The sequence below is a fragment of the Mirounga leonina genome, unplaced genomic scaffold (genome assembly GCF_011800145.1).
Source record: "Mirounga leonina isolate KUSES-001 unplaced genomic scaffold, KU_Mleo_1.0 Mir_170, whole genome shotgun sequence".
Lineage (NCBI taxonomy): Eukaryota > Metazoa > Chordata > Mammalia > Carnivora > Phocidae > Mirounga > Mirounga leonina.
In genome coordinates this window covers 37,046,445-37,063,850 of record NW_023270433.1, presented here as the reverse complement: position 1 = coordinate 37,063,850, position 17,406 = coordinate 37,046,445, and the positions used below count along the sequence as shown (strand labels likewise).

General features: G+C 42.5%; 1 protein-coding gene and 1 pseudogene across 8 annotated transcripts in view; both read left to right on the top strand.

The window, feature by feature from the left end:
* Nucleotides 1-17,406, top strand: part of NFX1 (nuclear transcription factor, X-box binding 1) — an 88,928-nt gene that overhangs the window by 57,855 nt on the left and 13,667 nt on the right. For 4 of the 8 annotated variants that reach the window (XM_035016478.1, XM_035016477.1, XM_035016475.1 and 1 more), the window contains 8 exons: nt 229-302; nt 1,762-1,863; nt 2,391-2,432; nt 10,664-10,762; nt 11,331-11,397; nt 12,515-12,660; nt 13,400-13,504; nt 14,702-14,858. In XM_035016478.1, coding sequence (XP_034872369.1) covers nt 229-302; nt 1,762-1,863; nt 2,391-2,432; nt 10,664-10,762; nt 11,331-11,397; nt 12,515-12,660; nt 13,400-13,504; nt 14,702-14,774 — 708 coding nt within the window. In that variant the 3' untranslated portion in view covers nt 14,775-14,858. Of the gene's footprint in view, nt 1-228; nt 303-1,761; nt 1,864-2,390; nt 2,433-10,663; nt 10,763-11,330; nt 11,435-12,514; nt 12,661-13,399; nt 13,505-14,701; nt 14,859-16,060; nt 16,389-17,406 lie in introns of those variants that run through there. The other 4 variants (XR_004681294.1, XM_035016476.1, XM_035016479.1 and 1 more) reach the window with 4 other exon arrangements.
* LOC118018023 lies at nt 7,662-8,427 on the top strand (annotated as a pseudogene).

The following is a 17,406-nucleotide window of genomic DNA, read 5'->3' as shown; positions in this document are numbered from 1 at the left end:
AGTAGTTCCCAGAAAGAGTCACTGTAGAGTGAACAGTTCTCCTAGTGTGTCCAGTACCACATTGTCAGTTTGTGTGCATGGTTAGCTTCATCCATCCTGAAGGGTAGCCACTCACTGGCTGTATTCTCTGCCATGGTTGGATTTGAGAGAGGCTTTAAAAGTGAAACCTGCCTATTCACATGGTTTCCATGTGCTGCTAAAAGTCCCTCCATGTTAATCTTATTTCAGATAGAGCTGCAGTGTGAATGTGGACGAAGAAAAGAGATGATGATTTGCTCCGAAGCATCCAGTACTTATCAAAGGTTAGCGCTACTTAAATGTTAACAGTGGTGGATCTCAGTCTCCGGAAGGTGCACATGTGTATATGTGTGTTTATTGTCAAATCCTTGCAACTTTTGTCAAGTTTGGAAAGTTTTTTCTTTTTTTTAGAAAAAGCTTGTGCAGGGGCACCTAGGTAGCTCAGTCGGTTAAGCATTTGGTTTCAGCTCCGGTCATGATTTTGTGGTCACGGGATAGAGCCCTGAGTCAGGCTGTGCACTCAGTGTGGAGTCTGCTTCAGATTTCCTCTCTCTCCCGCTTGTGCGCTTGCTCTCTCTCTCTCAAATAAATAAATAGATATTTTTAAAAAAAGAAAAGAAAGAGTGTGCACAAGCTGGGGGTAGTGGGAGGGGTGGAGGGAGAGAAAATCTTAAGCATACTCCCCTGCTGAGCGTGGAGCCCGACGCAGGGCTCAATCCCATGACCTGAGATCATGTGACCTGAGCCAAAATCAAGAATCAGACTTAACCGACTGAGCCACCCAGGTGCCCCTGGAAAGTTTTTTTATTTATTTATTTATTTTTAAATTTTTTTATTTATTTATCAGAGAGAGGCAGGCAGAGGGAGAAGCAGGCCCCTTGCTGAGCAAGGAGCCCGATGTGGGACTCGATCCCAGGACCCTGGGATCATGACCCGAGCCGAAGGCAGACGCTTAACTGACTGAGCCACCCAGGCACCCTGGAAAGTTTTTTTAAAATAAGATTTCCTAAAAAAAAACAAAAAATAAATAAATAAATTTTCCAGAATCTAGTTTTTCTGGTTCAAAGAAAAAGTACTGCTTTGTGTCCCTTTCCTTCCCTAACTTTCATTTGTAAAATAACCTTTTTATTTTTCCTCCTCTTTCTTTCTCTCTCTCCCTTCTGGTCTTATGACACCAAGGGATCAGAAGGGATGATGTCCTGAAGTTGCATGAATTGCTTTAACGTCCCACCACTTATGGTGCCACAACCAGGACCAAGTCCCGTGCTCCTCCTCTGTAGTGGGGGTTTCTGACTGTTCTCTGAATTGTTTTTGCAGCCTCCTGAAATCCTGGGACTGGGTAGCCAGAAAGGGATCTCAGTAAGGAGAAGCTGTTAGGGATGGATGGTTGTGTTTGTCTCTGATTACATGCAGAGATGTGTCATGGAGATACAGTTTTTGGAGTACGAAGACATCAGAGTGGCTTTGACATCAGTGGGTTTGACTATTTACTGAATGCCAGGCATAGGCCTGGATATTTAAGGGGGATTGAATAGACTATCTCATTGCTTCTACTGGAGCTGCTTAGAATCTGTTTGAGGATATATGACATAAACGTATGGGTAGTTCATAGTAGGTGGGTTTCTGAGGCCCACAATTGTCCAGTGGTAGGTTCAGTTTGAAAGAAGTCTTCTGTATACCTAGTATTAGGACATTCTTAGGAAACTTCAATGCCTTTTCTTCCCTTTCTTTTTTATACTTCAGAATAGCTGCTATTTCCATAGCCTCTAAAATAACAGACATGCAGCTTGGAGATTCAGTGGAAATCAGCAAATTAATTACTAAGAAGGAAATTCACCAAGCCAGGTAATTTTTAAAATGTATGTCTTCTGTTAGAATTAATTTCCAGAGGGCAGGAACCATTCATTTGTCTCAATCTCCCAGAGCAAAGCCTTGCACACACAGTAGATGTTCCAACAGACATTTGATGTTAAGAGACTACCCTCACTCCAGTCCCACGAATCTTACTCAGGATATAGCTATGACCAGAGGAGACTTTTCCAGGCCTCTCTTCAAACAGTAGCCAGAGGGAGCAGAGACCTAGGTGTGTCCAGCCCAACCCACAAAGAACCATCTGTGTCAAGAGAGGGGGGTGGGGCTGTCAGAAGGTCATTAGGACATTGGGACATTGGGGACACTTTGAGGCCCTTCTGAGGACTCCTAGATTTGATTCCCATAACCCAGAGACCCACCCACCTGTCCTTGAGAGGGACCTCATGCAACCCTGTTTTGGCCAGAGTCTGCTCTGTTTCCAGGTTGACAAAGAACTTATTGCTGGGTAGGAGCTGTGAAAATCTGTGCCCTGACTTTATCTTTTTCATTTGTTTCTCAAGGCTGGAGTGTGATGAGGAGTGTTTAGCCTTGGAAAGGAAAAAGTAAGTCATTTCAACTGCTTTTGATCTACTTGTTCTTGAGCTCTGTGAAATTAATAGGAGGGAGCAACCTTTCAAGCATTCATTCAGCACCTGCTCTGAGTCTTTTGCTGCTATTGGAGATCAAGAGAAATTCGATCATCAGGAATTGAAATATCCTAAGGATAAACCACTTAGGTGATTTCAGCATATTTCTGAAACATGAGTTTGTTGGTTTGGGGCATGGTATAACATCACATGTCACAGCATACTTATTCACTGACTGGCAGACTTCTGATTCCAATGGAGATAAGAAGCTTAAAATTTTTTTAATGACCTTTATGTTGAAGTATAACGTACATATAGAAAGTTCAGAAGTGTACAGAAGTCATCACAAAGTAAATACAGTGGTGTAATCAGCACCCAGGTCAAGAAATAGAAAATTTCCAGAACACTTTCATACACAGGTAAAATGTATCTTTTGTATAAAGATAAAATGTCTATCCTGACTTCTAACACTTTAGATTAGTGTTGTCTGTTTTGAACTTTATATAAATGATGAAATCTTATAGTTGGTATTATTTTTGTCTGGCTTCTTTAATTACATTTGTGATATTCCTCTTGTTGCATGTAGCAATACTTTGTTCATTTGCATTCCTCCATGATATTTTACTATGTTAAGATATTATAATTTATTTATCATTCTACCATTAATAGGTATGTGTGTGGTTATCAGTATTGGGCTATTACAAATAATGCTCTGTTAAGAACATCCGTATATTCCCTTTGCTGTATATACATACTCATTTCTGTTAGTTACAAACTTAGGAGTAGAATTACCGATTAATAGGGTATTCATATGTTCAGCTTTAGTCAGCTCTACGCAGTGGTATCCAAAATGGTTGTATCATATTATACTCCCACCAGCAGGGTAATAGTTTCCATTGCTCTACACTTATATTAGCTCTTAGAATTGTTGGTCTTTTAAATTTTAATCTATTCTTGTGAATGTATATCTGGATGTCATTGAACTTTTAGTTTATATATCCCGATGACTAGTGAGGTTGAATACTTTTTTATATGTTTATTGGCAATTTGGATATCCCTTTTTGTGAAGTGCCTGTTCAGCTTTTTTGCTTATTTTGTAATTGTGTTGTCTTTTTTATATTGATTAGTAGGAGTTTTTTATATATTTTGGATATGAATCCATTGTTGGTTTTATATATTGTATTTTCCTGTACTTCGTGCTTTCAGTTTTCACTCTCTTAATGGTATCTTTTGATAAGCAGAAGTTTCTAATTTTAATGTAGTCCAGTTTATCAATCTTTTCCTTAGTGACTAATGTTTTTTATGTCCTGTTTAAGGAGTATTTGTCTATCCTGAGGTCATGATGATACTCTTATTGTCTAGAAGCTGTATCATTTTACCTGTCATGTTTAGATCTACAGTTGACTGGACTAATTTTTTTTTTTAAGATTTATTTATTTATTTGACAGAGAGAGAGAGAGCACAAGAAGGTAGAGCAGCAGGCAGAGGGAGAGAGGGAGAAGCAGACTCCCTGCTGAGCAGGGAGCCCAACATGGGGCTCGATCCCCGGACCCTGGGATCATGACCTGAGCCAAAGGCAGACGCTTAACCGACTGAGCCACCCAGGCGCCCCTGGACTGATTTTTTTGAGCGTAGTTTAAGGAGAGTTCACAGTTCAGTTTTTTTCCATGTGAATATCCATGTGGCCAGTACTGTTACCAAGATGTTCTTTTCCCAGTCTTTCCAGTGCCATTTGTCTTAAATCAAGTATTCATATTATGTGTGAATCTATTGCTGAGTTCCTTCTCTTCCATCACACTAGTGTCACACTCTCTTAATTGTGGTACCTTTATAACAATAAAGGTGTTTTGTTTTGTTTTTTTAAAGATTTTATTTATTTCTTTGACAGAGAGAGAGACAGCGAGAGAGGGAACCACAAGCAGGGGGAGTGGGAGAAGGAGAAGCAGGCTTCCCGTTGAGCAGGGAGCCCAATGTGTGGCTTGATCCCAGGACCCTAGCATCATGACCTGACCCGAAGGCAGACACTTAACGGCTGAGCCACCCAGGTGCCCCACAGTAAAGGTCCTAATATCTGATAGTACATCTCTTCAAGCATGGTTCTGCAAGATTAACTTGGCTATTCTTGGGCATTTGCATTTCCATTTAAACTTTATAGAGTGAGCTTATCAATATCTGCCAAAAAACCTACTAAGATTTTTACTGAATTGGTATTTAATTTATAGATCAATTGGGGGATATTTGACGTTTTTATATTAAGTCTCTTAATCCACGAGCAAAGTATATCCTTCCATTTATTCCTGTCTTCTTTGATTTCTCTCAGTAATACTTTATAGTTTTCTGTGTACAGATTTTGCACATCTTTCAGTAGACTTGTTCCTTGCTTTTGGTGTTTTTTGACACCTTTTTAAATGGTAATTTTTCTTGTATCACTTGTTTTTTTTTTTGCTCTACCCCTTCTCCTCTCCCTTCCTCTATCACTTTTTTTTAAAATCAGGATTTATTTTTTTTTTATTTTTTTTAATTTAATTTTATTTTTTTATTCTTATGTTAATCCCCATACATTACATCATTAGTTTTAGATGAAGTGTTCCATGATTCATTGTTTGTGCATAACACCCAGTGCTCCATGCAGAATGTGCCCTCCTCAATACCCACCACCAGGCTAACCCATCCTCCCACCCCCCTCCCCTCCTCTATCACTTTTAAATTTTAATTTTCTAAAAAAAAATAATTTTCTAATTGCCTATTGCTGGTGTACAGAAATAGAATTGATATTTGTTGACCTGTATTCACTTGCTGAATTCACTTACTGTTTCATGCCCTCTTCCAATAATAGTAGTTTTATTTCTTTACAGTTCTTAACTTTTTTCTTTTTCTTGCCTTATTGCACTGGCTAGAGCCTCCAGTACAGTGTTGAATAGAAGGTGGTAATAATAGACATTCCTGACATCAGGCAGCTTTGAATATCTCACCACTAAATATGATGTTTTCTGTTAGTTATTTGAGGATACTCTTTATTAGATTAAGGGGCATTTATTCAGTGACCAGCAGACTTCCTGGTTCTAACAGATGGATAAAAAGGTATAGCCCTCTAAATGTTAACAATTGGAGAATTTCGGTGAACTGGTGTATACAGACAGTCCCCAACTTATAGTGTGATTAACTTACAATTTTTCAAATTCACAATGGTACAAAAGCAGTACACATTTAGTAGAAACCATACCTCAAATTTTGATCTTCTCTCAGGCTAGCAATATTCAGTATAATGATCTCTTATGATACTGGGCAGCGACAGCAAACTGCAGCTCCCAGTCAGCCATGCAGTCACAAGGGTAAACAACCCATACACTTAGAACCATTCTGTACCCATACAGCCATTCTGTTTTTCACTTTCAGTGCACTGTTCAGTAAATTACATGAGATGTTCAACACTTAATTATAAAATAGACTTTGTGGAGTGCCTGGGTGGCTCAGTCGGTTGAGTGTCCAACTCTTGGTTTCAGCTCAGGTCATGATCTCAGGGTCATGGGGTCGAGCCTCATGTCAGGCTCTGCACTCAGTGGGGAATCTGCTTGAGATTCTCTCCCTCTCCCTCTGCCCCTTCCCCCAATCTTGCGTGTGCGTGCATGCACACACACACTCTCTCAAATAAATAAATAAAATCTTAAAAAATAAAATGGGCTTTATATAAGATGATTTTACCCAACTGTAACCTAAGGTAAGTATTCTGAGGACATTTAAGGTAGGTTAAATGTATTAAATGCATTTTTTACTTACAATATTTTGAATTTACAGTGGTTTTGTCATTATAAAATGATACTTTGTCACTTTGAAAATTTCTCAAGTTAAATAGCTAGACAAATGCAGCCAAAGTATAGTCCTATTTTATCTTGACATTTGATTTTCCACTATTATTAACAGAACCTCTTTAAGTGGCTAAATGTGTAGGAGGTATATAATAAATAATAGCACTGCCCAAATTTCCCTTGGTAACTCTATAATAACTGCTGTTCAAAACTCTTGACCTTTAAGAACCATCAGTCACGATGTTCTCAGCTGCAAAATGTGAACTGAGTTATGAGTATTCAGAAATGCTGTAGTGAATACACAGAAGGCCTCTAAAGCATGGAAATGCACCTTTGTGTAGTTGAGAGACAGTATTATATAGTAGACTAGAGTCAGTTTGCCTGGATTTGAATCCTGCCTTCACAAATCACTTAGCTATGTGACCTTCGGCAAGTCATGTATTCTTTTAAAGCTTTAATTTTCTTAAAATCTGTGGAAACAGTGACAATATGTACCTCCCACAGTTGTTGTGAGGATTCAAATAGTTATTAGTTATCCTCAGTAAATTTAGTTATTGATTAGAACTGGCTCTCTTGGGGCGCCTGGGTGGCTCAGTCGGTTAAGCCTCTGCTTTCAGCTCAGGTCATGATCCCAGGGTCCTGGGATGGAGCCCTGCATCGGGCTCCCTGCTTGGCAGGGAGCCTGCCTCTCCCTCTCCCCGACTTCTGCTCTCTCTCTCCCCCTCTCTCTCTCTCAAATAAATAAAATCTTAAGAAGAAGAAGAACTAACTGGCTCTCTGTTTTTGAAGGCCTTTTGAATTTCTCCTCCATCTTAGAGTGATAACCTATGATGGTCCTCACTATATAGAGATTCTTTCTCAAATACCCACTGGCCTAGGGGGGGAAAAATGCCAATTTAAAAAAGAAAATATGAGGGGTGCCTGGGTGGCTCAGTCCTTAAGCGTCTGCCTTCGGCTCGGGTCGTGATCCCGGGGTCCTGGGATTGAGCCCCGCATCGGGCTCCCTGCTCGGCGGGAAGCCTGCTTCTCCCTCTCCTGCTCCCCCTGCTTGTGTTCCCTCTCTCGCTGTGTCTCTCTCTGTCAAATAAATAAATAAAATCTTTAAAAAAAAAAAGAAAATATGAGGTGCCCAACTGGCTCAATCAGTAGAGCATGCAACTCTTGATCTCAGCGTTGTGAGTTCGAGCCCCATGTTAGGTGTAGAGATTATTTCTTAAAAATTAAAAATCTCAGGGGCGCCTAGGTGGCTCTGTCAGTTAAGCGTCTGTCTTCGGCTTAGGTTGTGATCCCAGGGTCCTGGGATCGAGCCCCACATCGGGCTCCTTGCTCAGCAGGGAGCTTGCTTTTCTCCTTTTCCCTCTGCCTGCCGCTCCCTGCTTGTGCTCTCTCTCTCTCTCTCTGTCAAATAAATAAATAAAATCTTTAAAAAAAAAATTAAAAAATTAAATCTTAAAAAAGTACCATCTAAAGTTGCAAACAGGTGACGCTGCGGTGCACCAAGTCTCCCCACGTCGCATTGCCATGGCTGCCCATGGCGTTGCTGCTGCCGGCAAGGGTCTGTGCTACACCGAGTAGTCACCGCCGGCAACTAAACGGCCGGACGCGGACATGGACCAGGGACTGGCAAGAAGTTTGATAGCTGTAGGACTGGGTGTTGCAGCTCTTGCATTTGCAGGTCGCTATGCATTTCAAATCTGGAAGCCTCTAGAACAAGTAATCACAGAAACGGTGAAGAAGATTTCCACTCCTAGCCTTTCATCCTACTATAAAGGAGGATTTAAACAGAAAATGAGTAGGCGAGAAGCTAGTCTTACTTTGGGTATAAGCCCATCTGCTGGCAAGGCCAAGATTAGAACAGCTCATAGGAGAATCATGATTTTCAATCACCCAGTTAAAGGTGGATCTCCTTACTTAGCAACCAAAATAAATAATGCAAAAGACTTGCCAGAAGCACCACAAAACATTGATTGATGCTTAAGAATCATTCTGAAGGAAAAAAGGGGGGGAATATAAAACAAGTCCTGCAAAGTAGTCTAAACCACGGTGTTCGTAATTTTCATACATGCACTAACCACAATCATTTATTCCACTATTAAGGTATATAATAATAAAAGATTAACAATCAAAAAAAAAAAGTTGCAAACAGGAACGCCCGAGTGGCTCAGTTGGTTAAGCGTCTGCCTTTGGCTCAGCAGGGAGCCTGCTTCTCCCTCAGCAGGGAGCCTGCTTCTCCCTCTGCCTGCCGCTTCCCCTGTTTGTGTGCTCTGTCTCTCTGACAAATAAATAAAATAAATAAAATCTTTAAAAAAAAAAAAAGTAAAGTTGCAAACATATATTCTATTGCAAGCAATGAAAACTGGCAGGCCAAATTCAGCCCACAGATATGTTTTATTAATAAGTGTTTAAATTTGAGGGCGCCTGGGTGGCTCAGTTGGTTAGGCGACTGCCTTCGGCTCAGGTCATGATCCTGGAGTCCCGGAATCGAGTCCCGCATCGGGCTCCCCGCTCGGCAGGGAGTCTGCTTCTCCCTCTGACCCTCCCCACTCTCATGTGCTCTCTCTCAAATAAATAAATAAAATCTTTAAAAATAAATAAATAAATAAATAAAATAAGTGTTTAAATTTGAATTTGTGGCCAACTAATCAAAACATCAAAAAATCTCTCAAGAATTGCTCTCGAAAATTTCAAAAGTAAGCTTAAACCAGATTCTTACGGGCATTAAACTTGCAAGAGACCCTTTTCTCAGTGTGAGCAAAAATTGTACTAAGTGCTAAGCTGAATTTTATCTCTTTATAAAAGAAAGACATAACTGGGTGTTGATGAGGTGCCATGAGACTCGTCCACTGGCAGTCAAAACACAAATGGGCAGTTGTGGAAAGCTCTCAGACTGTGTTGCTCATGAGTCTGATATCCATACCATCTTACCTGGTAATCTCACAACTGGAAATATTTTCAAGAGAAATAACCTTAAAAGTTTTTTGCCCAGTGATATTGTGTCACTTAAAATATTCAGAAACTGGGGAACTGTTAAAGAAACTAGGGAATTTTTTTTTTTAAGATTTTATTTATTTGAGAGAGAGAATGAGAGAGAGAGCACATGAAAGGGGGGAGGGTCAGAGAGAGAAGCAGATTCCCCGCTGAGCAGGGAGCCCGATGCGGGACTCAATCCAGGGACTCCAGGATCATGACCTGAGCCGAAGACAGTTGCTCAACCGAGCCACTCAGGCGCCCAGAAACTAGGGAATGTTTAAGTAAATTCTGGTATATACATAATTAGAAGATTATGTACCTATTAAAACAGTAAATGTGTGGGGTGCCTGGGTGGCTCAGTCATGAAGCGTCTGCCTTCGGCTCAGGTCATGGTCCCAGGGTCCTGGGATCGAGCCCCACATCAGGCCCTCTGCTTGGCGGGAAGCCTGCTTCTCCCTCTCCCACTCCCCCTGCTTGTGTTCCCTCTCTCACTGTGTCTCTCTCTGTCAAATAAATAAAATCTTTAAAAAAAAACAGTAAATGTGAAAAACAAATAGTAATATGAGAAATGCCAATCATATAATGATAGGTGAAGAAAGGTGCCAAGTTGGGGTTTTTTAGGGTTTTTTTCTTTAAGTTTTTTTTTTTAAGATTTATTTATTTGAGAGCGCAAGAAAGAGAGAGCGCACAAGCAGAGGCAGAGGGAGAAGCAGGCTCCTCACCGAGCAAGGAGCCCGATACGAGACTTGATCCCAGGACCCTGGGATCACAACCCAAGCTGAAGGCAGATGCCCAACTGACTGAGCCACCCAGGCGCCCTAAGATTTTATTTTTAAGTAATCTCTGCACCCACCGTGGGGCTCGAACTTACAACCTGGAGATCACAAGTCACATGCTCCACTGATTGAGCCACCCAGGTGCCCCAGATGCCAAGTTTTATATACCCTAATTGCAATGACTTAAAGGTAAAAAAATCTGAAAGGAAGTGTAATAAAATATAGTGCTTAGGTTGTTAATGGAATTTTTCCCTTTATTTTCCAGATTTTCTGTAAGGTGATTCTAATTTTAATGTTTATGTGTCTACTTTATGTATCTGATGTTTAGGTAAAACCTCAGAGACTGCCATGCCATCCCCCACTGACCACTCCCAGTGCTCTCATTCCCCGCCCCCCCTCTTCCAGATAACCCAAGCTGCCAGTGTCAGTCCATTTGGTTCACTCAGACCCACATAGATTTGTCTTGTTTATTTTATTCTAGGAAGACAAACTCATATCTTGTCCCAAGTTGTTGTTATTCCTTCCTTAATAATTGGGTTTGCCAAAATGGCATCATTAATGTATAAAGAACTTAGGACATGGTGGGCACTCTGTGTTACTATAAGAAGTTTTCCTCCCCTTTCCTTTTATTTACTTATTTCTCTCTTATTTTCAGGCGGTTAGCAGAGGCATTTCATATTAGTGAGGATTCCGATCCTTTCAATGTACGTTCTTCAGGGTCAAAATTCAGTGACAGTTTAAAAGACGATGCCAGGTATGTATGTAACTTGTTACCAGCTTTCTTAATTTGGCTTACAAGAGTGTTTGGTGTTTTAAGTTGTAGTAACTAATACGTACTCCTCTGTGATTGAGCCAGTTAAAGTTTATATATCTATTATAAGAGATTATATGATGCTTAATAAAAATCCTTTCTTGGTTTCTCACAATTGTCCCCTTGAAGAATTGAGCATGGGGTGTGGGTGTGTGGACCCTGTAGTAGAAGTTTGGGGCTCCTAGGGCTTGGACTAGCCTGACCTGAGAGATCTCTGGCTGCCGACATTGGCCGGCCCTCACTTGGGCAGTAATAGCTGTTATTTTCCTCCTGTGTCCTGACCCTCCAGACAGCTCTTTCTCCTTCCCATCATCTCCTTTCTCATACTTGTTTTCTTTTTCTCTTCCTTTGTTATTCACAGTCAGTCTTCTGTTATCTGACAGTTCCTGACCTTTGCCATTTTTCCGCCCACATTGTTCATTGTCTGCAGGTTAGGGCAGAGAGTGTGGGTGGAAGGGAGTCTCAAAGAGCAGGAACAGATGAAATTAACTGTGGTGATTTCTCATTTCAGGAAGGATTTAAAGTTTGTCAGTGACATTGAAAAAGAAATGGAAGCCCTTGTGGAGGCCGTGAATAAGGTTGAAGTCAAAACATCCAACTGGACATGTCTCTAAGGCTAGCTTGATTAAAAAAAAAAAAAAATCAAGTCCCAGAAACACCATCAGTGTAGAGTAGTTACAGGAAAATGTCACAACTTCTTGACGATCCTTATCTTTCCCAAAAGCCCAGCCATTATAACATCCATGGAAGCCTTGTCCTGGTTCAGCAAAGATATGCTCCATCAAATTCAGTGTAAATAAAAAATCTTAGCTTAGTGGCTAAGATTGGGTGAAGAAGCTCTGGAAAGCCAGAGGCATTCAGTAGTGACAGCTGAATGACTGTTGGGTACTTAGGAAGACATAGTCTCTGGGGGGCTGTTGAATGATAGGGCACACTGGTTCTTTATTACCCCCCAGGCAGAGTAGAAACCCTTGGGTAAGGATCAAAAGTTGAATGACTAGAGCCCTTGTCCTGGAGATAGCTTTAAGGGAAAAGTCTTTTAGTCAGAAGCAGCCAACCTCAGGGTGGCTCCCTCTTTATTCCGTGGGGACCGTGAATGAGGATGAGATGCCTGTATTAGTTCCATATCTAATGAAGGTGGATTTCCTTCCCACCATCTCCCTTAGCCCCTGCTCTTCCTCCCTTCGTTCCCTCTGTTCCCATTTCCCAGGATACTAACATGAAGGAAAAAATGGGATCATTGTTCCTCTCTAACTAGGAAACCTGTGCAAATGTATTTCCCTGCTAGTGTGTCTGTACCTGCACACTCATGATTTTTAGTGTAGAATATATTTTTATAAGAAATGAGACTGTCTTGTTTTAGGTCTTCAATTTATTTATTCATTTCTTGGGTATATCACTTACTCCCCAGTTACCAGCCCGGTAGGAGGAACCATTATACTGTCCACCTAGTTTCTTTTCATTTACTAACCCTGGCCAGCTGCTACTATTGCAGCTCAAAGAATAGATGAAGGAAGTGCATCAGACCTCATCCTCCCAAACCTCTCAGCTTGCTTAGCAGCCAGCAAAATACTGTATGCTGTGGGCCTCTAAAACTCAACCACCTCTTTGTTGACCCAGCTGTTTTGGACCTTTGTAAGTATATTCTGTTTGCAGGATGATTTTATCAATCAGTCATCTTTTCCCTCAATACAGGGAAAGAATAGTAAGAAGAGCCACTGCTTCCCTCCCATGAACAGAGACCACCGCCGGATCATCCACGACCTGGCCCAAGTGTATGGCCTGGAGAGCGTGAGCTATGACAGTGAACCAAAGCGCAATGTCGTGGTCACTGCAGTCAGGTGGGTTGATCTTGCCATCACAGGAGGAATGCTCATTTCGGCAAGCTGAACCTCGGAAGCAAGGTCTACCAACATTTGCTTGCCTTAATTCCTCTCCTAGAAGAATAGATAGAAAATCTGCTTCTGGGCTAGCCTTTCTGACATGATCAGAAGGTCTGATCTAAAGGTCTGAACCAGAGAGCAAAGCCCATGCTTCAGTCCCCAGGACAGACATGCCTAAAGACACACAAGGCTCTTGTCTGCCCTGATTCATGAGCAACACTGGAGGCAGCATTTCCTCAGGCCCAGGGAACAGACCCTGAGGGCCTGGCTTGAGTGCCTGCCCATCCCATCTGTCTGTCCCTTTTTCCCTTGTCCTCCGGCATGATGAAAGCAAAAAATGCTGGACTCTGATTCAGGGCATCCCCCGTAAACAGTGTGTGCCAGTAGAAGAAACTGAGGCTGCAGTGTGAGCTGGGAAGTGACAGGGAGGATCTAGGATCACTGTCAGAACCTGACAGAGTAGGTCCTTACCAGTGAAGAAAACTTGAGCATGGGATGAGAGGGAGCAGCTAACAGGCCCGGGCAGAGGTGAGTGGGAGGACGAGGGCTAAATGAAGGTGACCATGCCTGAGAGGGGATGGATCACATCAGAGCCCTTAGCAGCTGCACAGTGAGAGTCTTGACTGGATTCCCAGCCGTCTGCCTGTCTCCACAAACAGTTCTCACTTTCAATACTCTGTGTTCTGACTTTTATCAGAGGGAAGTCCATTTGTCCTCCTAGCACGCTGACATGTGTCCTTGAAAGGGAAATGCAGTCACGACCTCCACCACCAATTCCTCATCACAGACATCAGACAGACAAGTAAGGATCCTTCAGCTGCTTTCCAAAGGCCCTGTCTATTCAGAGACGCCAGCAGGGGCTGAACTGTCTGGGACTCCACCAGCCATTGGCAACCTCTCAGGCCTGGCCTTGGGGTGCTTTGTTCAAATTAGTAAGGTTTGACTGGGAGGTCAGACATTTGTTCCTGCCTGAGGGGTCCCAAGTTTGATGTTCGTAATGCCCACTTCCCCTCTGGGAAAAAGTCACTGGACATAACTTCCATGGTGTAGGTGGTGACACTGGGAAGTGGATTCAGTCTGTCACACCAGAGGATTTAGGAACATCACATGGTTCACAAAGTTATTGTGGAGGTGAAAGTCAGCTAGTGGGCGGGGTTGCAGTGAAGGTAGAGACTTTTGTGTTTTGACCTGTCTACTTCTGTATGGTTTAAATAATTTTTATAACAAAAACATATTTTCATGATTTAAAGAGAAAAGAAAACCACATTGGCAAGCAGCAAGTCTTAGGAGCAGGGAAGGAGCACCATCCCTTTTCCCCTTATTGTGACTGAGGCAGCATTGCTGAAAGTTGCTCTAAAACCCAGCAGGGTCCCTAATGCTGTCCTGGCCTTCCACACAGCTGCCCTACCAGAACCTCTTATACAAAACCTCTGGGAGGGCGGGAAGGGCAGTTTATAGGGTCACCATGATGGCCTTAACAAGCAGTGTTCCCAAAGACTGGACAGGACAGCTAGGTGTTGCCCATTGGGCATAACCTTGGCAAGGATTGTCTAGATCAGTGTAGTTCCCCAGGACCAGCCCTGCTTCACCCCTGGAGAGCAGACGGCCTGGATTCTAGTCAGCCCAGCTCCATATCCATGTGGGCAGTGGTTTGGGAAATGTGAAGGTATTCCACATGTTATTCCACAGCTGTGTCCAATACTACCTCAACATAACCGTGTGGGATCTTTGGCCTGTTCATGCCATGCTATCTTTTTTTCCCTTTGTTTGCTTTATTTTTGTATAAAACTTTATTGTGGAAAACTTTTAGAGTAGAGAATATGTTAATATAGTGAACCCTTGTGTGCCCATCACCAAATTCTAATAGTTCCCAGCTCATGTGGGCCCCCCTATCTTATCAAAGCTTTGCAAATGGCAAATTGGCTGATCCTTAACTTTCTGAAGACTTCAGTCTGTTTCCCCCAAAGAAAAGATTGATCATTCTTTGTTTGCTTTTCAGGAATCCTGCAAGCAGTAATTTACAGAAAATAGCCAAGGAACCAGTAATTGACTACTTTGATGTCCAGGACTGAGAAGATCAAGATGCACTTAGATAAAAGAATGATTAGGTGTGATGGAGACTTGTTTGCCAGCAGATAAATCATGCTTGTTCCCAACTGCCTGGTGGACTCACACACAGTCTCACATACTGTCTTGTACTGATACGTCCAAAGCATGAGTGTGTCAGAAATTCCCTTGTCCTCTCTTCTGTCTGTATAAAGTGTTTCAGTACAGCCAGATCTCTGACTAGATGGTCACTAGTGATTCAGTCATGTATTTGCAGAGGCTCCACCATCACTGATTGCTCAGAGGGCCGGGGGAACATTGGGTTTGATTTGAACAAACCAGAATTTTAGCCTGAAAGTGGCACTTAGTCAAAGCCTCAGTTGTCCCAATTATCCATCCTCCTCTTAAAAATGCCTGCAACATTAGCTGCACCTCATTTTTTGGATTAATCCAAACTGATCACAATCTTTGGAAAGACACAAGTGAACTTCTCAGTCCAAAATACCAAACACATCCAGAATCACACGTGTTGTGTTAAACCTAGCTATCTTATCTGAGTCTTTTGCCAAAAACTCTCATAGGTCTATCTGGCTGAATTGATCTTAGGGGTTCTTAATGCCATCAGTTCTAGACCTAGAAAAGGGGTCAGGGTGCTTTACAGAATTCCATTTTCTAGAGTTCAGGGATGTGGCTCATACCACATCACCGAGCCTGTCCTGTTGCAGTTTAGCTATATATGCTATGATGGTAGAGGACATAGAGCAAGCTCCTCCTCCTGCCAGGTTCACACTGTGGCCTCTGTGTACTGACCAGTGTAGCCCTAACTCCTCTTTGGTTGAGAAAGAGTCTCAGATAGATTTACCTTTCCTGTGTTGCTTTCTCCCAGGCCTGGAGCAGCTGTATTGGCTCTCCTTGTCTCTGAGCTCTGGACTTCTGTTTAAATATTCACAGAAGTATGTGGACAGTCCAGGGCTTATCCCAACAGCCCTCTGGAGGCATTCTTGAGTCTTTTGTAAAGGCAGGTGCATTGACAGTTAACATTAGTTTGGCCCTCTCTGCCGTGGCACCCTTCCAGCTTGGAGGCCAGACTTGCAACAACTTCTTTGTCCAGAGCAAGCCCAAGCCCCAGAGCAACGGATTTCAGAAGTGATGTCACAAAACTGGCACTTAGTTTTCATAGGAAGAGCAGGACCACCCTTTGGTCCTGACCCAGACAATCTGCCTTGAGAGGCAGCAGGTATAGGAAGAAGAAGAAGCAACTGGAGGGAGGAGATGGAAAACTACAAAACCTCCTCTCTCTCGACTCATTTAGCACAGGGTCAGTGGCCCCAAACACAGCAGGAAGCCCACGAGCATCTGTTAACATCTTTGAAGCAGTGGTTCAATGGATGACCTGCTCATGAAGAACATCTCAGAATTCAGGAGGCAGGAGACCTGATTCTAGATGCCAGCTGTGCCACATAACTCGCCACTTGATGGAATGGAGGTATCCACCTGCCTTAGCAGGGTCGTTGTAAAGATTAAATGAGATCAGATACATGTAGGTGCCTGATCTATCATGAATGCTAAAAGTTTATATAAATGATACTTGGGGGTGCCTGACTGGCTCAGCTGGTAGAGCATCTGACTCTAATTTTGGGGTCATGAGTTCAAGCCCCATGTGGGGTGTAGAGTTTACTTAAAAAAAAAATGAGGGGCACCTGGGTAGCTCAGTCCGTTAAGCTTCTGACTTTTGATTTCAGCTCAGGTCATGATCTCAGGGTTATGAGATGAGCTCTGCTCTGGGCGTGGAGGCTGCTTAAGATTCTGTCTGTCCTCCCTCTGCTCCTCCCCCACCCACCTCTCTCTGTCTGTCTCCCTCTCTTAAAAAAAAAAAAAAGATACTTAGTATCTGGAAAATATATAAGCATCTTCTTCCTCCATACTATTAGCTAAGTAAAAGTATAGAATGCTAAACAGACCTCTTCTGGAGAATGCTTATGTGCCCACCACGTGCAGCCTTGTGCTAAGGCTGTGGCCTGTTCTTCACAGTTAGTAATCCAGCAGAGGACACATACCTGAACAAATATCTATAATGGAATTGGTCATCTACAAATAAGTCATTAGTCTGTTATTAAAAGCTGAGTAGAGCCATAAGAGGAGTTTCCTGTGACGTGGTAGGAGTGGGTTAGCTCTCGTGGTTGGGAGAAGGGAAACGGGAGGAAACATTTGGGCTGAGTCTTAAGATGGTAGTCTGCCATTAGAAGAAGAAGAGAAGCATGCCAAGGAAAGATAAATAGCGTAAGACAAGCCCAGGGATGTGGTTTGTGGTGGGGTTGAAGAACAGTTATTTGTTCAGAGTGGGCAGACAACTGGAAGGACAGGTGATGAGGCTGGAGAGGTAGGAAGGGGTCAGCTGTGGAGAACCACAAGGAGCCACTGGAGGGTCCTAAGCAGAGAATGGCATGACTGGATTTTTGATCCAGAGTGGGAGTCAGCAAATGTTTTCTGTAAAGGTCCAAATAGGAAATATTGTAGGCTTTGTGAGTCTTAGAGTTTCTGTTGCAGCTACCCAGCTCTGCCATTGTGATGTCAAAGTGGCCGCAGACAATACATAAGCAAATGAGCATGACTCTGTCCCCGCAATACCTTATTTTATAGACACTGAAATTAGAATCT